At 46.7% G+C, this 21,093-nt stretch overlaps 1 protein-coding gene across 1 annotated transcript in view; it reads left to right on the top strand.

Annotated features, from left to right (window-relative positions):
• The first annotated feature begins 511 nt into the window (after positions 1-511).
• The window catches only part of LOC103184811 (notch receptor 2), a 68,488-nt gene continuing 47,906 nt past the window's right edge, over positions 512-21,093 (top strand). Inside the window, exons 1-2 of the mRNA XM_042334906.1 lie at positions 512-808; positions 7,172-7,253. Coding sequence (XP_042190840.1) covers positions 715-808; positions 7,172-7,253 — 176 coding nt within the window. The 5' untranslated portion in view covers positions 512-714. The remainder of the gene's footprint in view (positions 809-7,171; positions 7,254-21,093) is intronic.

Here is a 21,093-nt window from a genome sequence, read left to right on the forward strand (position 1 = left end):
AGGAGTGTGAGGCGGTTGTTGGGTTGTGTGTGTGTGTGTGTGTGTGGAGGGGAAGGAGGAGGAGGAGGTGGTGTGTGTGTGTGTGTGTGTGGGGGGAGTGTGAGCAATGTGGGCCAAATTGTAGGCGGGAGGTTCGATCCTCGGCCCTCCCTCTCTTTTTCTCTCTCTCTCTCTCTCTCTCTCTCACACACACACAACAACGCAACGCAAACTCACTTCCAACTCCGAGAGAAAAACTTTTCTCGTCCGTTTTGTCGTCGTGACTCCCTCTCCCCCCCTCCCCCCCCCCCCCCCAAAAAAAAAAGTCGTCGCCGCCGCCGCCGTCGTCTCTGGCGCGTCCTCCTCGGGGGGGGGTTTTGTTTTTGAAAAAGTTTTCTCTCGGGCGACGCGCAACCGCCACCCCCTTCCCCTCACCCCCCCCTCACCCTCATCCCCTCACACACACACACACACACAGTTTTTTTTTCGACACTCCCCATTCCCCCCCCTCCTCCCCTCATCCCCTCCTCCCCTCACACAAGTTTTTTTCTCTCTCTCTCTCTCTCTCACTCTCCGCTCTTCAAAAAAGTTCCCCAAACTTTGCCACCAAAGTTTTTTTTCCGCTCTCCTCCGGACTCCCTCTCTCCCTCTCTCTCTCTCTCTCTCTCTCTCTTTCCCCGCGAGTCTCCGGCTCTCCCGTTCCCCCCATGAGGACTCCAGTCAGGGGCTAAGGGGATGGGGGGCAGACCGCTCCCGGGCTGGGGCTGCTGGGGCTGCTGCTGGGGCTGGTGGTGGTGCTGCTTCCTGGGGGCTGTCGCTGTGTGTGGAGGTGAGTGAGAGCTGCTTTTCTTTTTTTTTTTTGGGGGGGGTTCGTGGCCACTGCTGCCCCAGGGAGGAGGAGGAGGAGGAGAGGGTGATGGTGCCCAACATTCATGACACCCCCCCCCCCCCTCTCTCAAAGCGAGCTTCTTACCCTCTGTAAACTCACCGTCCCCCCCCTCACCTGACACACTAACCCCCCCCCCCATCTGATGACTACTCTGACCCCCCCCCCCCCAACCCCTTGCTATCTGACACACTACCTACACCCCCCCCCTCCCTCCCCATCTGGCACACTAGATGCACCAGCCCCCCCCCCCCCCCCGCACCAACACACCTCCCTCACCCCCCCCCCCCAGTCTGAAGCCCCCGCATGTGACACACTGACCCCCCCCCCTCCTCCTCCCCCGTCTGATACACCAACACCCGCCATGTGGCACACCAACCCGCCCCCCCCCCCCCCAAAGTGATACACTGACACCCTTGTCTAACCCACTATGCTCCCCCCTCTCTCCCCCCCCACCACACTGTCAGAGTGTGACAGACTGCGAGGGTGGGGTGGGGGAGACAGTGTGACGGGGAGACAGTGTGGCAGAAGCCCCCCCCCCCCTCCCCATGTTAGTACCCTGAGGCCAGGCATGAACCTGCTGAGGCACAGGGCAGTTTGCTGTGCAGAGGGGGTGGCAGGAGGTCGGCCAGGCTTCTCGCCCCTTACTTTTTATTGATTTTTTTTCTTAATAATAATAATAAATAATAATAACCCCCCCCACCCGAAAAAAAACTTCCTTTCGCTTTTGGGCGTCTCGTAAGCCATTCCCAGTCTGGTCCCATCGTCATCAGGGTCTGTGGTCTTGTGTTCAGTGATGGTGGTGGTGGTGGTGGGATGGGGTGGGATGGGGTGGGGGGGGAAAGCTCTTTGCAAGGATTTGATCATCGTTTGTTTCATTTTCTGTCTTCTCTGCGACTTTTCGTAACTTATTTGCACTATCCACTGGGTAGCCTCAAGAAAGAGGAACAATGTAAAGGTTTCTTTGTGGTGGGAGTGAAATATTTGGACTTCAGAGCAGTACCAGTACCCTTCAAACTGGTAACTTTTTTAACCCCCCCCCCCCCAAAAAAAAAAAAGATTTCTCCCATCTTAAACTGTGCCTCAAACTTTTTGCGAGCAGTGAAGTTTTCGTCCCCGAAGGGTTTTGGATATTGTTTCTGGGGGTGGAGTTGAGAGGAGGAGAGGGGTTGGGGGGGGAGAGAGAGAGGGAGAGGGAGAGAGAGAGAAACAAAAATAAAGTGGAGATGTGGAAATGTGAAGTTGATCTTACTTAGGCCGCTGGTGTTTAAATGCAAGTTGTTATCTGAGCTCAGAGAAGAGAATGTGTTTCGTGGTGATTTTGATTTATTAGTTTTCTACACATAGACACAAGACACAGACAGGCACATATTTTGGCAGAACTGCCACATCTGGATAGGCACTGAGCCAGCCAGCCTGCTTGTTATTGAGAATTCAGCTTGATCCTCAGCTGTGCCCTGTAAGCCAGTTTCTTTAAACCTTCATGCTGTAGAAAGAGAAGGGGAGCAGAAGAGAAAGGGAGAAAGAGACAGAAGGAGAGAGAGAGAGAGAGAAAGCGAACAAGACAGTGATCGAGCCTACAAGAGCGAGAGATGGAGAAGGACGCCCAGAGCAGAAAGAGGCCTAGATAGACAGAATGACTGACGGAGAGAGACTGAGAGAGCAAGATAGACTGAGCGAGAAAGCGAGAGATAGAGATGGGGAGAGTGAGGGAAAAAGAGGGAGTGAGTACTGAGGAAAAAAATCCATCTTCCTTCTCTCGCTCTCTTTCTCTCTCTGCGTCATTGAATTGTTGCTGATGCCAGGAAGGGAAATGAAAGATTACAAACGCACTGAGTGTGTGCTTTTTTAAAAAAAAAGAGGTGGAAAACAGTCCTAGGCTGTTGATTCACATTTAAATGTGTTTGCAGTGTTGAAAGGTGGTGTCAGGTGAGAAATGTTATGGCAGCCGCTCATATCATCCAGCAAACCTCCTCACTCTTTGTTTTCAGATTAAAAAAAAAGTTTCCTCCATCTCCTTCCCCAACCCCGAACGTACCTCTATTTCCTTTCCCTCCCTATCTCTCATTCTCTTTCCCCTACGCTCTCCCCTCTGCTGTCTTTTCTTTAATAATTTGGTCACTCTATCCATAACTGTTTGTGGGACACTGCTGTATGCAATTGGCTGCCGCGTTTCAACCACAAAATAGTCAATCCACTTTACAGTATATTCTGCGAAGCGCTTTGAGACGTCTCAACAAGGTGATAAGGCAAATGCAAGGATTATTATTTCCTTCATTGGGCTGTTATTCCACAGGGACTGCCCACATCCGCTAACCTTGCCCAAGTGCCTGTTTGTTCTGTGAGTTTGGACTGTGAGTGTCAGCAGGGTATGGGACCACAGGGGGCATCAGAAGCACATGCCCACCTTCCAGCCAGGAGTCATTGGGCTGTGACGAGAAGCAGGAACCCAGGCTGATATGGTTTCCCCACCCCAGGGGCACTCAGACCAAATTTAGAGACCTTCACTGCTGCCCTAGGTAATGCAGAACAGAGCAGGACTTGAACCTGTGACCTTGTGGATTATTGGCTCTCTGTCTTTAATGCCCTTTATCTTGTGTCTCTTTTAAAGACTTAAGGATGAAAATCCCTGGTGGGCAGCTGCACTGTGAGCGAGCTTAGCTTATTAAAAGGGGCAGAAAGCTGTTGACTTGAGCTATGTCTATTGCGCTTTTATTAAGGAGTCTTCAAGGCATCGCTGAAGTCTGCCTCTTCAAGATCTCCGTTTGTACTTCAAGGCTTGTTGTGTGGCTTTGAGCTGCATCCGTTTGATGTGTGCAATCACAAGGCTCCGCACAGATGTGAAATGCTATTGATTTTTACACTGAGGTGTTTGCAGATAGGCAGACCAACACACACATATACACAAACACACACATACATAAACACAAGCACATAGTGTGCGCTTGTCAAAATTGGTTTCACCTCTCTTGAGATGCATTGTTCAGACGTGCGCATGCCCCACGTTGTGTTTTATGCTGCTGCTTCACCTCGGTTGAATTCTATTGTGAAACCCGATGCTTTAAAAAAAAGCATTTACAGTGTCATGTGTTGAGTGTTTAGATGGATTGGCGATGGGGCAAAAGAATTCAACAGCCGCGTTGTTAGTAATCCTCTTTGTCGGCGCTTTTGCCCATCTTCATGACTGCTTGTGGGACACCTGTGCCCAAATTTCGCCCATAAATACACTCACTCCACTTTACAGTGAATCCTGTGAAGCACTTTGATACGTCCTCCCGAGTGAAAGGTGCTGTACCAAATGCAAGGATTATTCTCCTCCCCTCAACCCCTGGCCCCCACCCGAGACTTGGGGGTGAACCTCGGGTTCAGCTCCTTGGAAGATCCAAAAAGGCACTGTATCAATGTCAATTTGTATTGTTATTTGTGCGCCATTCCACTTCCATGTTGTTGTTGAACTCTTCCAGATCAGAGGTAGCATTGGTTAGGTGTCGAGGCATTTCCCCCAAAATTCTTCCTTCATCTGAAATTCACAATTTCACAAGAGTACCTCCTGATGAACCACTGTGGCATCTTTGTTTCCTGCATGAGCCATCAGCAAAGCTTCCTGTTTGAAGTTACCAATTCGGGGGTAGTTTTATGCGGTGCGCTTGCACATGATATAGATTTGAGGGCGTTGATGCAGTGCCTTATCTTGCCATTGGGACGTCTCGAAACTCTTCACAGGATATACTGTCTAGTGACTGTATTTTTGGGGCAAAACGTGGCAATCAGTTGTGCGCAGCAATGTTCCACAAACAGCCATGGAGTGAGTGACCAATTTTATCTGAGGGATTGTTGACCAGAGGGAGAGCAAGTTGGCCATGCTGTTGGCACATGCTGTTTCCCTGTGAGAGCCCATGTCCTCTCCTGCACCAGGCTCCGTGATCCTATCACCCCCATCCTCGCCCACCTCCACTAGATTCCCATCACACAGAGGATATAGTTCAAGATCCTGATCCTCACTTTCAAAGCGCTCCATGGCCTCGATCCCTCTTACCTCTGCAACCTCCTAAACCCTACCAACCTGCCGATCCCTCCGCCTCAGCGGGCTCCGTCCTGCTTCACATCCCCCACCTCATCCACCCCACCATTGGCGGGCCATCAGCCACTCTGCCCCAACCCTCTGGAACTCCATCCCACAGTCCCTCTGCCTCGCCCCCACCCTTGTCTCATTCAAGACCCATCTCAAGACCCTCTTCTTCGACCATGCGTTGATCACCCACCTTCCCACCCTGCGCTCCACCCGCCCCAATCCGATCCCCAGCTAGTGTCTGAAACACTGATTGTCCAGCGCCTTGGGATGTCCTTCTGACGTGAAAGGCGCGCTATAAATGTAATTTTGTTGTTGTTGAGAGTGGATTGCGTGCAGTGCAGTGCTGAAACGTTAGTATTTTTTTTAATGCGTGGGGTTTGACCTGACCTGACCTCAGCGTGTGTGGTTAGCTGTGCACCACACAGACTGCTGAAGATTTCTGCCTTACACAGATTGTGGGAAGCAGGATTCTTTTTTGTACAGTGATTTCTCTGTGTGTTTGTGAGTGTGTATGTGTGTTGTCCTGGGATGGGGAATGACATAAGTAAGTAGGATCTCCGTGGAGTTGAACTGGCTCCAAGATGACGTGCTTGGCAAATGAATGTTCTGAATTGATGCACCCTCTGTGATGGTCTGGATTCCTGAACCAGGCAGGTCCACAGTACTCAAGGGTACAGCATACCCTTCTAAGTCCTGGCTGATTGGCACGTCTTGGAAGGGCAGACTAATCGCTGGTGGCAATGAATCTTCCCACTCATCTCCTGTCAACTGCAAGCCAAAACCTTAACGGGTAGGGTGGTCCGAGCTGGACAAGCAATGGGAAGCTTGACAGGCGGTGGCAAGCTATGTGGTTTTATCTGGTTAGACTCTTAATACACAGCCAGGGGTCAGAAAGCTTTCACCAAACCTGCAGCTAATATTTTCTTGGATTTGGAGAGCATAAGCACTGAATTCCAGAAGAAGGGAAATTTCTGTGCATCTGTAGTACACAGTCTAATTTGGGTACTCTTAACTATGGTTTAGACACATTAGATATCCGGCTGACCAAAAAAAAACTTTTGAGTGTGCTCATCCTGCAGTGTGTGTGTTGGTGCTGTACTGTGTGCTGTGTGTTGGTAGGTTCTGATTGAGTGAGCATGCACACACACCCCCCTGTACTTGAGAAACTATTGAATGGCAGAAGTACAGAATCGTGGGGGGAGAAAGGAGAAGGAGACATTGGGGATCCAGCAGCACGTGTAGCTGCTTCCAGACAGAGCCTTGAAAATGTTCGACCCACTCACTCTATTTCCTGTCCCCTCCCATTGCATTGCTTAAAACAGACTTGTGCTTTGAGCCTTCCTGTTTCAGGCTGCAGTTTATAATAAGTTACATACAGTCAAGGCAAGTGGGTTAGACATGCGCTGGCCTAACCAGCTCAAGTTGACTACTGTGATGTAAATGAGAAACTGGTCGGACGGGAAGTTTTGACAGGCAATTAAATATAACCCTGGTTTGAAATCGGACAGCGTTTTGCTTTCACTATTCGGATAGGCTGTTCAGGTGGCTTTCTTAAAGCTGTTGTTGACCTCTTTAAAGCTACAGTCACCTAACGCTTGCTGTCTAGCTCTCGCCCACTCTGTAAGTTGAAATGACTATATTTGTTGGTGAAACTCGGTAGCCAAGTGTGCACAGCAATGTCCCACAAACAGTTGGGGATTGAGTGACCAAATGATTTATTTTTAATGTATTGTTACCCCGAGAATGTGATCGCCAATCGACTAACAGCCGGGTTTCTACTTACTTATGGAGTCCTGTAGCTCAGTGGTTAGAGCACTCGCTTTGCAAGTGAGAGATCTGGGTTTGATTCCCGGCAGGGCGAAACCTTGGGCAAGTTTCCTCACTCCATACGCCCAATAATAATCCCTCCAAAAAAACAAAACAATAATAAATTGGTCATTTTGAATCCATGACTGTTTGTGGGACATTGCTGTGCGTAATTGGCTGCCGCGTTCGCCCACAAATATACGGTCAATTCACTTTACAGTGTGTTCTGTGAAGCGCTTTGGGACGTCCTCCCGACGTGAAAAGCGCTATATCAAATGCAAGGATTATTATTATTATTATTACTGCTGGGTAAACAGAGCATGTGTAGTAAGGAAACTTGCCGAAGGTTTCACCCTGCCCGGGAATCGAGTTGATAATAGCATTGGCTTTTACATTGAGTGTAACAAAGGATTTCTGTTTTATTTCAGCATTACAGTGCCGTAACGCCTTTGAGCCGTGCATCAATGAGGGGAAGTGTGAGACCCGTCGCAATGGCACCGGATATTGTGCGTAAGTAAATGCTCTGAGCTGATCTAACTGAGCTATGTAAGCGGGTCGTGGAATGAGGGATGACCAGCACCTATTGGTGGATGCTGTTGGTATTTTCATGACTGGCACACACTATCCAGAATGCTTTCCATTCAAGTGTATAGACAGAGCAAAACTGTGTCCATTGCAAGACAAAGAGAGGAGCTAATATTTCCTCTGCACATTCCTGTGCCACACTTTGTTCACCAGCTGAAAGGGTTTGCATGGTCACTGCCAATGCTGCACAATATGATTCATGCTGTCGATGAAATAGATGTAGTTAGAAACCTTTAAAGCGCTGGATAACACAAAGAGAAGTGGGTCAATGGTTTCGGGTGGGACCTTCAATTAGAAGTGGAGTAAGGGAGCACTCTGTGTTGGACAGTCCCACTGCAATCGCTCCAATCAGGTCAGATTTCCAATGGATATTGTACTCTGAGCTCCCAACTTCAGCTCGGGGTTTGGTACAAGCCAAGCAAAGAACAGGGCAGTGTTTGACTGAGGCATGCCTCTGAGCAACGTGCACACAGACACACACACACCAACGGATTGCTTCAGTGTTAAGAGAGCTGAGGACGGCGTCCGTCCTTTCAGTGAGAGATACTCCCTGAGGTGCACCTTGTGGGTTGCTTTGTTCTGTGGGGATGAGCTGTGTTTGCTCACCTGCTGTAGACATTCAGTCGCTCGGAGACTGCTTTACTCTTGGGCAATACAGTAGCTGTCAGCTCGGATGGCTCTTGGTCAGATTTTCTGGATTTATGCTTATTGTCGACTACAGTGACAGTATAGCACTTTTCACATCAGAAGGACATCTCAAAGCATTTCACAGGATATGCTGTAAAGTGGAGTGAATTTGTGTTGAGGAATGTTCTTGGGAAGGATCATGAGGCCTCACTGGCATTTTCACCATGTGGGATGTACTGTAATATGTGACCATTGAGGTTGCATGTTCCTCCAATTTTTCTCTCCCTGATTTCCACATGCATTTATATTTTACAAAGCAGCACAAATCCTTGGATGATCTTTTTTTTCTCAGGCCAGGAATTGTAGCCTTTTTCTCCCACTTCCCCCCCCACCCCCTCACCACCACCAGTTGCTGCCCTGGTTAAGATTAGCCAACTAAACACAACTGGCCTCTGGGACCTTCCTGATCTGTGTGACTCAGGGCTGAAATGCGTGAAATCTACAGCACTGAAACACGTCATTCAGCCCAACTAATCCATGCTGGTGTTCATACTCTACATCAACCTCCACCATCCTAACCATATACACACACTACTCACACACACACCAGGCTTCCCCTATAACCCTCTATTCCCTTCTCCCTTATGTATGCTTCATGTTTCCTCTTAAATGCAATGATTCTGCAACCACAGGTTATGGCAGCAAGTTGCACGTTCTCACCTCCATCTGTGTGAAGTTCCTCCTAAACTCGCTTTCAGAGTGTGCCAACAAATACACAGACACTAGAATTAAAAATCCTCCAGACACTTTGACGACATGATATGCAAAGATTATTTACAATTTATATCTCAGTGTCTCTTATTTATGCCCCCTTGTAATGTACTCACCAACAAGGGAAACAATCAATTTCTATTCTCTTAATGAATCCCTCCATAATTTTAAATACCTCTTTTGATTCTTTGAATTAGCTCATCTCCAGGGAAAAGCTCTAATCTGTCCATCTTTCCTGATCGTTGAATCAATCTCATTCCTGTTAATGTTCTTGTAAAAATATACTGTGCGCTCTCCATGCTTGTAATATCCTTCGTGTAGTATATGAATGGTCAATTTTCTTTGAGGAATTGTTGACCAGGACACTGGGAGAAACTTCCTCTCAATTCCAATAGTGTCATGGGATCTTTAACATGTACTTGTAGACCAGCAGATAGGATCTGAGTTTAACGCCTCATCTGTAAAACAGATAAGGGAAGCTTAAACAATGAGTTCAGTGTCTCAACACGGGTACTTGAACTAGAACTCAGAAATCAGAGTGCTGGCAACTGGCTTACTCCAGTGAAGTCTAACCAAGGTTTTATACAGATGTAACATTTATGTCCTTGCTTCTGTATTCTGTTCCTCTGGACATAAGCCTTTCTTTGCATTTTTCTTGTGGCGTTATCCACCTGGGTTGCTGTTTTTAGAGTTATTAATCTGCATCAGATCTCTACTCCTTTTTTTTTACCAACCTTTAACAGGATAAATAGCTTCTTCATTCCTCCTACCAAAGTGAATTGATTCATATTTTTTCATATTAAATTTCATCTGCCCCCTTCTGTAAGCAGTTTTTCTCCCTGCATCTCTTTCCTCATCATTCAGTTTGTAAATGTTTATTTTTAATCCATAACAACAACAACAACAACAAGATTACATTTGTATAGCGCCTTTCATGTCGGGAGGACGTACCAAGGCGCTGGCTGATAAATAATTTACTGGAGTGTAACTGTGCCAGACACCTTTTTAAAATGGGACATTTGCGTCATTTGCTACTGTGCCAGGTGATGATGATAAAAATAATATTTGGTAGAGCATCTTTCACATCGGGAGGATGTCTCAAAGCATTTCACAGGATTTATTGTAAAGTGGGCTCACTGAGTGACTGTGGGATTTGAATTCGATTGAATTATTTAGGTCACTGAGGTTTTCGATGAGCGCGCTGCTAAATTGTGAATGAAACCTGGCAGAACCCTGTTGCTCTTCTTTCACTTTGAGTTGTGACTTAAGCCCAGAACTGGCAAACCCATCTGGATCCTCGGTATTTTCATCACTGAGGTCACTGGAACCATCTAACCCAAGCTGTGGTTACTTGGGGTGTGTTAGGGACTGTCCTTGAGTGTTGCTCAACATGGCTGGGGGCACCTGTCAATCGCCTCAAAGAGCTTCACTTTTCCATAAATTTAGTGGCGTTTTGTATAGGCAAAACAACGGCCAGTTTGTGCACCACAAATATTCCACAAACAGCCATGAAGTGAATCACTCATTTTATCTGGAGGATTGTTGGCCAGGACACCGAGGGAGAGAGAGAAATTCCCTTCTCTTTCTCAATAATAATAATCCTTGCATTTGATAAAGTGCCTTATCAAGTCATCAAGACGTCTCAATGCGCTTCACAGGATATACTGCGTATTTTGTGGGCAAAATGCGGCTTTGACTGCAGTTCTTTCGGCAATTCCAATGTTTAAAAAATTTTAGGTGTCATAATCCAGAAGATGGTTTCCAGTGAAGAGACAGATATTGCATAGAACAGCTATCCCTAGAGATTGGGTGAGTGTTGGAGCCAGGGATGGAGCACTGATTAGCTTTCCAATGATCTGCTGTCATGTCAGCATCTCTTGTTGCAATCCCCTTTGTTTGAGCCTCTGATTATCAAGGTGGTAGAAATTGCTCTTAGTCCCTTTTTATGTAAGGAGTTGCTTTAATTTGTCGGACACTGCTGTGCGCAATTGACTGCTGTGTTTCTCCCACAGAATACACTGTCAATCCACTTTACAGTACAGAGTATCCCATGAAGTGCTTTCAGAAGTCTCGACAATGTGTAAGACTCTAACTCAAATGCGAGTATTATTATTAATCTCCTTCCCCCCATGGTCTTATATTAAGTTTGGAGGAAAGCCTGGGGATTGATTTGGTCTGTGCACGTGGGCAGCAGTTGCAGGGTGACAACTGATCTCTGAGCCTCTATTGTCCACTGCTGCCTGGGGGTAAGAAGCTAAGTCTTTGTAGGGTGGTTATCTCTGGGTGGGCTTGATTCTCATCCTCAGGCTTGGGTATCAGGTGTGCGTGACTTGGTCACCGTCTGACATGGTGACTGGCATCCATGGAGCCATGACTAAGCTTGTGGATAGGAGTGGTGGTGGTGGTGGGGTGAAATTGCCCCTCCCCCTTTAATCTTTCAACACCCAATCAATAATAATCCTTGCATTTGATATAGATGTATCTGTATATTTGGGGGGAGAAAGCCCAGCAGCCAATTGCATACAGCAACGTCCCACAAACTGCCGGGGATTGAGTGACCAAATTATTATTTTATTTATTTTGAAGGGTTTATTACCCTTGGTAAACGATCTGCCATTTGACTAACAACCGGATTCCTACTTAATGCTTGGTAAACACAGACTCTCAAGTGTTGCCGAGCGCTGCTGGGGAGAGGACGGAGAATGTCCGCGTCCCTGTTCACCTGGCTCCCAAGCCTGTCCGATATACTGGCCAGCCTGCTGTTCTTACCACAATTACCCGGGGGTGAGTGAGCTGTAACATGAAGGAGATGCTTCCCGATCAATGTGGGTGGACTCTGGCTGGGTTCAGAGCACAGAGAATGGGAGCAGATTGTTTGAAAGGTCAAGTACCTTGGGAAAGATACCAAGTTTGTTGGAAGTGGCTGATTGCAATGGTATTGTTGATGCAACCGGCTGGAATGCTCTGTCAGACGAACCTCTGTCGCTAAATATTTGCTTTGTTGATGTCGATCTCTATGTTAAGATGGCAGTTCCACCCACTTTGCACATCTTGTCGTTTTCCTCCCTCCATGTGCTGCTCACAGGCAGAAGGTGGTCTTAATGCAAAGTATGAACGAACGGCTTGCTGGCCAATGGATGTTGCAGAAACCTTAACCTCTTAAACGTTAACCTGTGAGCTCAAGCCTTATCTGTTAGATGAGCAGCTCACTGTGAGTCCCAGTGACACTGGCATTTCAGGCAGGCAGGTTCATTCATATTTTGCATTCTCAACGCCTGAAAAAAATGCCACCTTCTTTGCTCGATGTTGGGCTAGGTTCCAAAGTGCCTGAATGCTTGGCATCTCACACAACCCACCATTCTTCATGGTTCGTTTCGACAGTTAGACTATTGAAGCCAGGGAGGCATCATGCTCTATCCTGGTCTTAACCAGCCTGGCTTTGTGTGTTAGCCTAGCTCCATGGTAGCACTCTCGCCTCCGAGTCAGACGGTTATGGATTACACTGTCACGTGCTTTTTATGCTGATGGCTGCCGAATGCTCCAGGAGTTATAATAATCCTTGCATTTGATACAGAGCCTTATCTCATTGTTGAGACTTCAAACGTACTTCAAATGATTTATTGTAAAGTAGTGCAATTGTGCTTGTTTTGTGGGTGAAGCGTGGCAGCTAATTTGCATGCAGCAATGTCCCACAAACAGCCACAGAGTGAGTGACAAACTGTGAGATTTGGGGGATTATTAGCTAGAACTCTTTTCTCTTTTCAAACGTGCCACGGATTCTTTAAAGTCCCACCTGAACAGGCACCGATAGGACCTCAATTTAATGTCTCATCTGAAGGACGGCACCTCCGACAATGCAGTACACCACCAACACTGTATTGGAGTTTAGATGGATTCCGAGTCCCAATGTGGGGGCTTGAACCCATGACCTTCTGATTCCGAGATGAGATGAGAATGCTACCGAGTGAGTGAGTGAGCGAGCCCCGGGCTGTGGTGAGAGGGGATCTGCGCTGGTTGCTGTGAAACCTGGTGATCTTTGGAGGTTGGAATGTGGCGGAGCTGGCCTTGAGAGAAAGGGCAAAAGAGGCCGTGTCTGTCTGGACAGAAACCGTGTGTAACTTGCTGTTACCGTGGAAACGCTCACCAGCACTTGGAGCCCCCCCCCCCCCCCCCACCCCAGGCTTTTATTAAACCCAGACTTTAAGTAGAAAGCAAAAATCCAAACAGAAGGTCTAAGTGAAATGGGTAACAGGAGAACGAGACATTAGGAGTGACGATCCCATATGGATTTAATTCCTAGTGTTCAGCGGTTATATTGACACAGTCTAGGCTGAGATTCCAGTGCAGTGATGGGGGTGTGCTGCATTGTCAGAGGTGCCACCCTTCGGATGAAGTGTTAAACTGAGGTCTTATTTGTGCCTTTTTAAAGGCACTGTATCAAATCTAAGGATTATTAACTGAGGAGAAGCGAGTGAAAGAGGAAATGGACGTTTGAGAGGTGGAAGCTAAAGGCCTTTGATTCTGAAGTAGGAGAGGGTGTGTTTCAGGCAAGGCTTGGTTCCTTTTATTTGGCTAGTCTCAATCCCACAGAATGTGGTGGTCTGGTGCGATGCTTGGCACAGCAGATAAATCACAGGAAGTATGTGGGTGCTTCTGTTTTTTTTTAAAAACCTCTCAAATGTTTGTGGTTTAACATATTATTCCGAGGATTGCTGTTAGAGAGCGGTGGAATCCAACCCCCTTCCCCACCATCCCCTGGATGGAGGTGGAGGGGATGGGGGGAGAGGGGGCTGGATTCAGATAAAGCTTTGCCCTGAAATGATGACTTTTATTCCCTTGAGTTTAGAAGGTTGAGGGGTAATCTCAGTGAGGCATTTAAAATGATAAAGGGATTCGATAGAGTAGCTACATGGAAACTGTTCCTCTGATGGGGAATCCAGATTAAGGACATCATTTTAAAATTAGAGCTAAGCCATTCAGGGGTGAAATCAGGAAGCACTTTTTCACCTAAAGGGTAGTGAAAATCTGGAATTTTTTCCCCCAAAAGGCTTTGGATGCTGGATCTATTGAAATTTTCAAGACTGAGGTAGATATATTTTTGTTAGGTAAGATTATCAAGGGATATGGAGCAAGGGCGGGTAAATGGAGTTGAGGTACATATCAGTCATCTTCTAATAGAATGGCGGAACAGACTCGAGGGGCGGACTGTTCCTATGATACAAGTTGCAGCCCTAATCGCTGGTTAGAGAAGTGTCCATATTTTGGAGTAAGGGGCTGTGTGTGTGTGTGTCCCTTTAAGATTGCAACGTTGGCCATTTTAAGGAGATGCATGATTCCCATCTGTGGCTGATTGTGTCTGCTCTTCCTCTGGTGGCTTGCTACATGTTGGTTGTTACTTGTGCCAGAGAGGCGGTGGCTGTTACACAGAGCTATGACTCAGACTGTGGAACGTCACAGAGTTGCAGAATTGAAGGAGAGGTTAGGGGAGAAATACACAGCTTTTGCGCACAGGATGGTTGGATTGTGGGATTCTCTGCCACAGACTGTATATGAAGCAGAGCCCATCAATTCTTGGGATTTAGAGAAGGTTTAATTTAGAGAGGGGTTCACTCAAATGCTTGAAGTGGAGGAAGATTAAACTGTATGGGGAAGGAGGATAAGCAAAAGAGTAGGATTAGATCCAATGGATCATGTGAATAAAATTACTAATGTGAGCCATTTTTGTGCTGTGAATTTCATGTTCCCCTTTTCATTTGGCAATCGAATGATTGCTTCACTTTTGTTGCTGTTGCACAGTGAAGTGAGCGTAGACATGGAACAGCACCACCAGGAATTTGTTGGCTGGGGGAATAAGAGTCTCATTAATTTCGTCCTTGCCCAACATCCAACAACAACAACTTGCACTGCACGTAATTTGGTCACTCAATTCATGGCTGTTTGTGGGGCACTGCTGTGTGCAATTGGCTGCTGCGTTTTGCCCACAAAATGCATAGTCACTGCACTTTACAGGATATTCTGTGAAGCACTTTGAAATGTCTCAACGACGTGATAAGGCTCTATATCAAATGCAAGGTTTATTATAAATGGTTGGGAGATGGAGAGGAGAATCGGGAGAATCATTTGAGTTGGTATAAAATGCCATGTACATATTCAACAATAAGGGCCTGTGGTTGAAATGATGAGTGTGGTTAGAGCTGACTGCCATTCAGTGTAGTGATAGCATCTGACGGAGGGTGTAGGGGGAGGGTGGACAGCAACATGAGAACAAAATGATATGAAAAGATTCTTTGAAAAGCCCGGAGAGATAATCTGTGCCGGAACCTCGTGCCTCGTCCCATGGGAGCTTCACTCAGCTCTGCCTGTAGTGGAGAGGCTGCTTGGACTGCAGAGAGTAGACTGTGTGAGCTATGACATGATGAATGGCTGTGGGCTTGGCAGGAAGACTTTGTGCTTGTCTGGGGAGTGCGCGCGTGTGTGTGTTTGTGTTCTGTGAGCCCAGCTTCCTGCAGACCAGGCTAGTGCCAGACACAAGATAACTTGCGTGACCACAGGTAGAACAAGGCGGGCACGTGGTCGATCCACTTCCTGCATTTGTACACAGTGAGACTTTTTTTTGGTCAACTGATGTCTGACACATGCGGAAACCCATTACCATGCTCAAGAGTATGCAAACCAAGCTGAGAATTCCATGCATCCCACCTACACATGGAAATTTTAGAGATAGATTGTTGGAATGGAATTCGCACTCTCCCCCTGGAGGGACGCACCTTGCTTACCTAATTCCGGAGAGTATTAGGCGCAAAGGACCATGTCCTTTGAACAGTCCCCATAATAAAAATAATCTTTTTATTCCCAAAACGATTAACACAGGACGTATGCAGTGTTCCTCGTGGCTCTATCCTTGGTCCTCTCCTCTTCAACATGTACATGCTCCCGCTTGGTGACATCATCCACAGACATGGCGTCAACTTTCACAACAACAATTTGCATTTATATAGCGCCCCTAATGTAGGTTAGCGTCCCAGAGTGTTTGACAGTGGCGGAGCACTATGCCGATGAATACAATTCAGATTTCCTTTCTTCTAACGTGTGATCCCCAAAAGGCTCTTCACAATAATGATATCTTGAGGTTCAAGACTCCTGACATTGATGCGAGAGCTTGTGGTTCTCACAAACAACCACAGCGCTGACCCACTTCAAGTCTGGGTTGTTTCATATTTTGTTTTTCTACAGAATACAGTCACTACAGTTCACAGTATATTCTGTGTAACATCGTCCTGATGTGAAAGGCACTATAGCAGTTGATAATAATCCTTATCATTTGATGTAGTGTTTTATTGCATCGTTGAGACATCTCAAAGTGCTTCACAGATTATACGGTAGAGTGAATTAATTATATTTTGTGGGTGAAACACAGCAGCCAATTGCGCACAAGCAGTGTCGCACAAACAGTCATGGATTGAGTGACCATTTTCCTTTGAGGGTTTATTACCCTCGGAAAGTGATCTGCCAATCGACCAACAATCGGGTTCCTATTTGCTGCTAGATAAACAGAGGAATGTGTTGTAGCAAACTTGGTTATCTTCACACGATCCATCCCATAACCGCTGGCATGACCCTACCTCTTGCCTACCTCATGTGACTAGCGGATTGAGTGCAAGCCCTTTTACAATTAGTCACATTTCCATGTAACCTTCCTCATTTTACGGTGTAAATATAGGCTCGAAACTCTGGGCATGTGCCACCATGAGCCTGCTGTGTTGGAATGAATCATCTGGTTGGAGTCCTGCAGACTGTGTCCTTTGAACAGTCCCCATAAGCTAGGTAATTTTAGTTGTTTGGCTGAAAGTTGACCTTGAAGAAACTGGGAAGTTTACCTGGGATAAAATAATCCTTGCATTTAATATAGCGCTTTATCACCTCGTTGAGACGTCTCAAAGAATATACTGTAAAGTGGAGTGACTGTGTGTTTTGGGGTGAACGAGGCAGCCAGTCACACCCAACAGTGTCCCACAAACAGCTATGGAGTGAGTGACCAAATTTATTTTGGGGGCTTGTTGGCCAGGACACAGGGAGAGAGAAACTTCTCTTTTCAAATAGTGCCACGAGATTTTTAACATCCACTTGAACAGGCGGGACTTTGGTTTAACGCCTCATCCGAAGAATGGAAGGAAGTTTAATTATGTTATTTGGGTTAATTGACTTTGTTCTAATGTTGCATTGTTTCCTCCACCTCCTACCCCTAGACGAAGTCACTCCTCCCAGCCAGTGCTCAGTGCTGACTGTGTCTCCACCGATGTTCCTCCAGCTCCCTCAAACTGTCAGGCTCAGCAAGGATTCCTAACCACTTGTTCACTGTTGCTGATTGATGATCCTGAGTTGGTACTGAGGTCTATCAGTTCACGCTTGAAACCCCCGATGAAAGGTTACACGTGGTTTCTGATACAAGATTAAGCTTCTTATAGTGCTTGAAGTTGAGGCAGGGAATATGGCCTGGGAAGTTTGAGTCTTTCCACATGTTGAGATCCAAACGTGCATAGTTTTTCAAATGGATTCAAGAAGTGACATGGTGTTGTTATAATAATAATAATCCTTGAGTTTGATACACTGCCTTATTATGTCGTTGAGACGTCTCAAAGTGCTTCGCAGAATACTGTAGAGTAAATTGACTGTATATTTTGTGGGCAAAACTTTCACATGCTGTTCACACTCCAGCACGCGGATAGCGATCGACCCTCAGCCCTGCTTACTCAGTCTGTTTGTCCAGAGCAAGCTTAGTCCTCGTGTGTTAGATTTTTCTCTCCATTGAGTAATTTATTTTATTCACAAGGTTTTTTTTGAAAGCCAAGGAGACAGGACTGGGTGACTTTGCGTGATTCTGTGATGTGTAGTCAGTGCAGCCTCACTACTCTGGCCAGATGTTTAATGTCTCAGTGAGATGTTTGTTGTCGGGAGGGGGTTGGTGTGCGAGGATTGCTTAAGTTGCTGGGATTTGGTCTTTGACGATTTGGGGAAGGACATGGGTTTTTCAAGATGAAACGACACCTCAGCAAGTGGTATATTTACTGAGAAAATGAAGCACTTTCTCCACAGAGCAAGCTTGACAGCTGTGATTTATGGAGGGAGTGAGGGGGGAACCAGAGGTTACATGTGGAACAGCTCTGTGCAAAATTGATTTCCCGTCAACTCTCGCCAGCTCCACAGTATTTGCAGATTAACATTCCAGAATTTTCTGTCCGCCGCAGGGTGGTGTAAACCGTTTGTGAGTGTGTTTGGGGACAGGAGATGGAGAGAGAGTCCCTGCAGTAAGGATGTTTGTACAGAGGGAAGATTTCCCACGAGGCTACCATAATAATAATAATAATCCTTGCATTTAATATAACGCCTTATCACATCTTTGAGATGCCTCAAAGCGTTTCACGGAATATACTGTAAAGTCAATTGAGTGTGTATTTTGTGGGTGAAATGCAGCAACCAATTGCAGCAGTGTCCCACAAAGTTGTGGATTGAGTGACTAAATAATTTTTGGGGGAGGGATTATTACCCCCAGAAAGTGATCTGCCAATCAACTAACAACTGGATTCCTACTTACTGCTCAGTATACAGAGCTTGTAGAGTAAGGAAACTTGCCTATGGTTTCTACCCATTCGGGAATCGAACCCGGGCCCTCTCGCTTGCGAGGCGAGTGCACTAACCACTACAGGACTTCGATGTACCCAGCAGTGGGGAACAGTCTGGGAAATAAAAACACTGTTTTGAAATGACCTACCTCTGACCTGCTGACTCTCTACCAACCTGCCCGCTCCCTCCATTCAGCAGGCTCTGGCCTGCTACATGTATCCCGCCCGACCTGCCCTACCATCGATGCCAGGATTTCAGGCCTCTCTGCCCCCACATCTGGAACTCCATCCCACAGTCCCTTCACCTCGCTTCCTCCCTTGCCTCCTTCAAGGCCGGTCTCAAGACCCTCCTCTTCGATCGTGCCTTCGGTCGCCCTCCCACCTCTCTGCCTTCCCTCACCCCTACCCCACCCCTCCTCCATGCTCGGGTCCTGACCCCTGGCTGCCCAGCGCCTTGGAACGTCCTCCCGACGTGAAAGGCGCTCTATAAATGTGATTTTATTGTTGTGTTGTTGAATGATTGAACCAAAGTCGAAGAAGATCCTTGGTGAGTCGTCTAAGAGAGTTGCGCACGTCTATGCTTTTCTTGAACTAGATTGAAGTGCTGAGTTTCTCGTGTGTTTGTCTTATGATGGAGTTATTTTATGGTTATTTATTCCCTCCTTTTCCAGCCCTCTTTTTCCACCCCCCCTCCCCTCCTCATGTCCCTGGTGGGGAAGGGTTGCAAGTTCTACAGCAATGTACGGTCATTCTTCCTGTGTTCCTATGTGAGGTCGAACGATGTGTGTCAGCAGGTGGCTGCACCAAAGCTGCTTTGAGTTGGTCCTTTCCTCATCGTGTTCCGCAAACAGGCATGGAGTAAGTGACCAATTTTATCGAGGGATTGTTGGCCAGGACACTGGGAGAGAGAACCTCCTTTCTCTTTTCGAACAGTGCCATAGGATCTTTAATGTCCACCTGAACAGGCAGACGGGACCTCGGTTTCACATTTCATTGTATTTCATCGCATTCGCCATAGATAAATCACTGGAATATGCTTCCTAGGGAGACGGTGGAAGTAGAAAGTGTTTTTCAAATGCAAATGAGATAAATTTTGTTTAGGAAATAATATTTTGGAATACAGTATATGAGCAGTTTAGGACATGACATGTGCATGCGACTGCCAGGACCGTAGAAGGTGTACTGGATGGATATTTTTTCGTCAACCATTGCCTATGTTCCTTTGTCCTATCTCATCTGAAGGACAGCACCAATATCAACAGGTTACGTTGGAGTGTCAGCCTGGACTATGTGAGCTCAAAGTCCTGAATAGGCTTCCGCACCACCCCAGGGGTCCACGTGAGGTGAGGATCAGGCTGAGCTCTGATATCCCCACTGAGGAATGCTGGCTGAACCTGAGCCCACCCCGCGATGTTGCTTTTCCCTCCCTCTACAACCGATTAAAACTTCACTGCTCCCTCCACTCTGCCTGTTCCACTGTTGGCGGTTGGGCTTTCAGCTCCATCCTCTGGAACTCCATCCCAGAGCCTCTTCCTCTTGCCTCCTTCATGGCCCATCTCAAGACCTTCCTTTTCGACCGTGCCTTTGGTCATCTTCCCCCCTCCGCACCCTCCTCCCTTCCCTCAACCCCTCTCTGATCCCAAGTTGCAGCTCGCGTGCAAACTACTCATTATCCACTGCCTTGGGACGTCCGCTGGATGTAAAAAGCGCTGTGTAAAAATGCAATTTTTTGTTGTTGATGTCGAGTTCTGGGGAGTTTTGGACTTGAGGCAAAAAGGATCTTACAGGGGAAGCTTGACGGGCATAGAAAGGCTCTAGGGATAAGGTGCAACTTAGTAATATGAAGGATTTAGTTCATTGCCTCATCGGTCATATCAAAACAGTGAAGCTGCAAAACAAGTCAAACAGGATGCTGGGTGATATTGCCAAATCGGTGAGTGCAGATCCCCAGCTTGCCTCATTTGGGCCTGTGTGTGCAGTTCTGGCTGCTGTAACATAAAGGTCCTGCAGGTAGTACATTGCAACATAGGAACATTCAGGCCATTCAGGCTCTCGAGCCTAATCCGCCATTCTATTAGATCATGGCTGATCTATACCTCAACTCCTCTGCTCCAAATCCCTTGACAATCTTAACTAACAAAAATCTCTCGACAACATTTCAATTGATCCAGCATTGAGAGCAAGGAGAGCAATGAAACTGATCACAAGAGGTACAGATAAAGATGGTTCGTTCGTCATTTGATCTCGTTCTTTCCGAATATCCACCTACCACTATCCTAATACAGCATCAAGCTGTTTTCTTTAAAACGAGTCCAGACCTAGCCGGCCATTCAGTCAATGGATCTATGAATCACCCTTGATACCCAGTTACACCAGTTTGTGACAGAATCTCACAATGTGGTGCTTTCAGTACAGTTTGGTAGTCTTAGAAAGGTGAGCTTTGAAGGATTGACTTGATCACCAGATATGTTATCAAGTGGTATGTTTCCCTCAGTGCCCCAAGATGATACCTTATGTGAAGGGCACTATACAAAGGCCAGTTGATCTTATACATAAAATGGTAAATGGGATAGAAAAAGTAAATCTGGAACAATACTTCAAAATATGCCAAGGACAGGGAGCAAGATTCAGGAGTGTGAAGTTGAGGACTGACGTCAGAAATCTCTCTCCATGCAGAGCGGCAATGAACAGTCAGAGAACACCATCAGGAAGTGGTACTGAGCCCAGGATGGAGGCTCAATTAAGAA

Source organism: Callorhinchus milii, unplaced genomic scaffold (genome assembly GCF_018977255.1).
Source record: "Callorhinchus milii isolate IMCB2004 unplaced genomic scaffold, IMCB_Cmil_1.0 Scaffold5, whole genome shotgun sequence".
NCBI lineage: Eukaryota > Metazoa > Chordata > Chondrichthyes > Chimaeriformes > Callorhinchidae > Callorhinchus > Callorhinchus milii.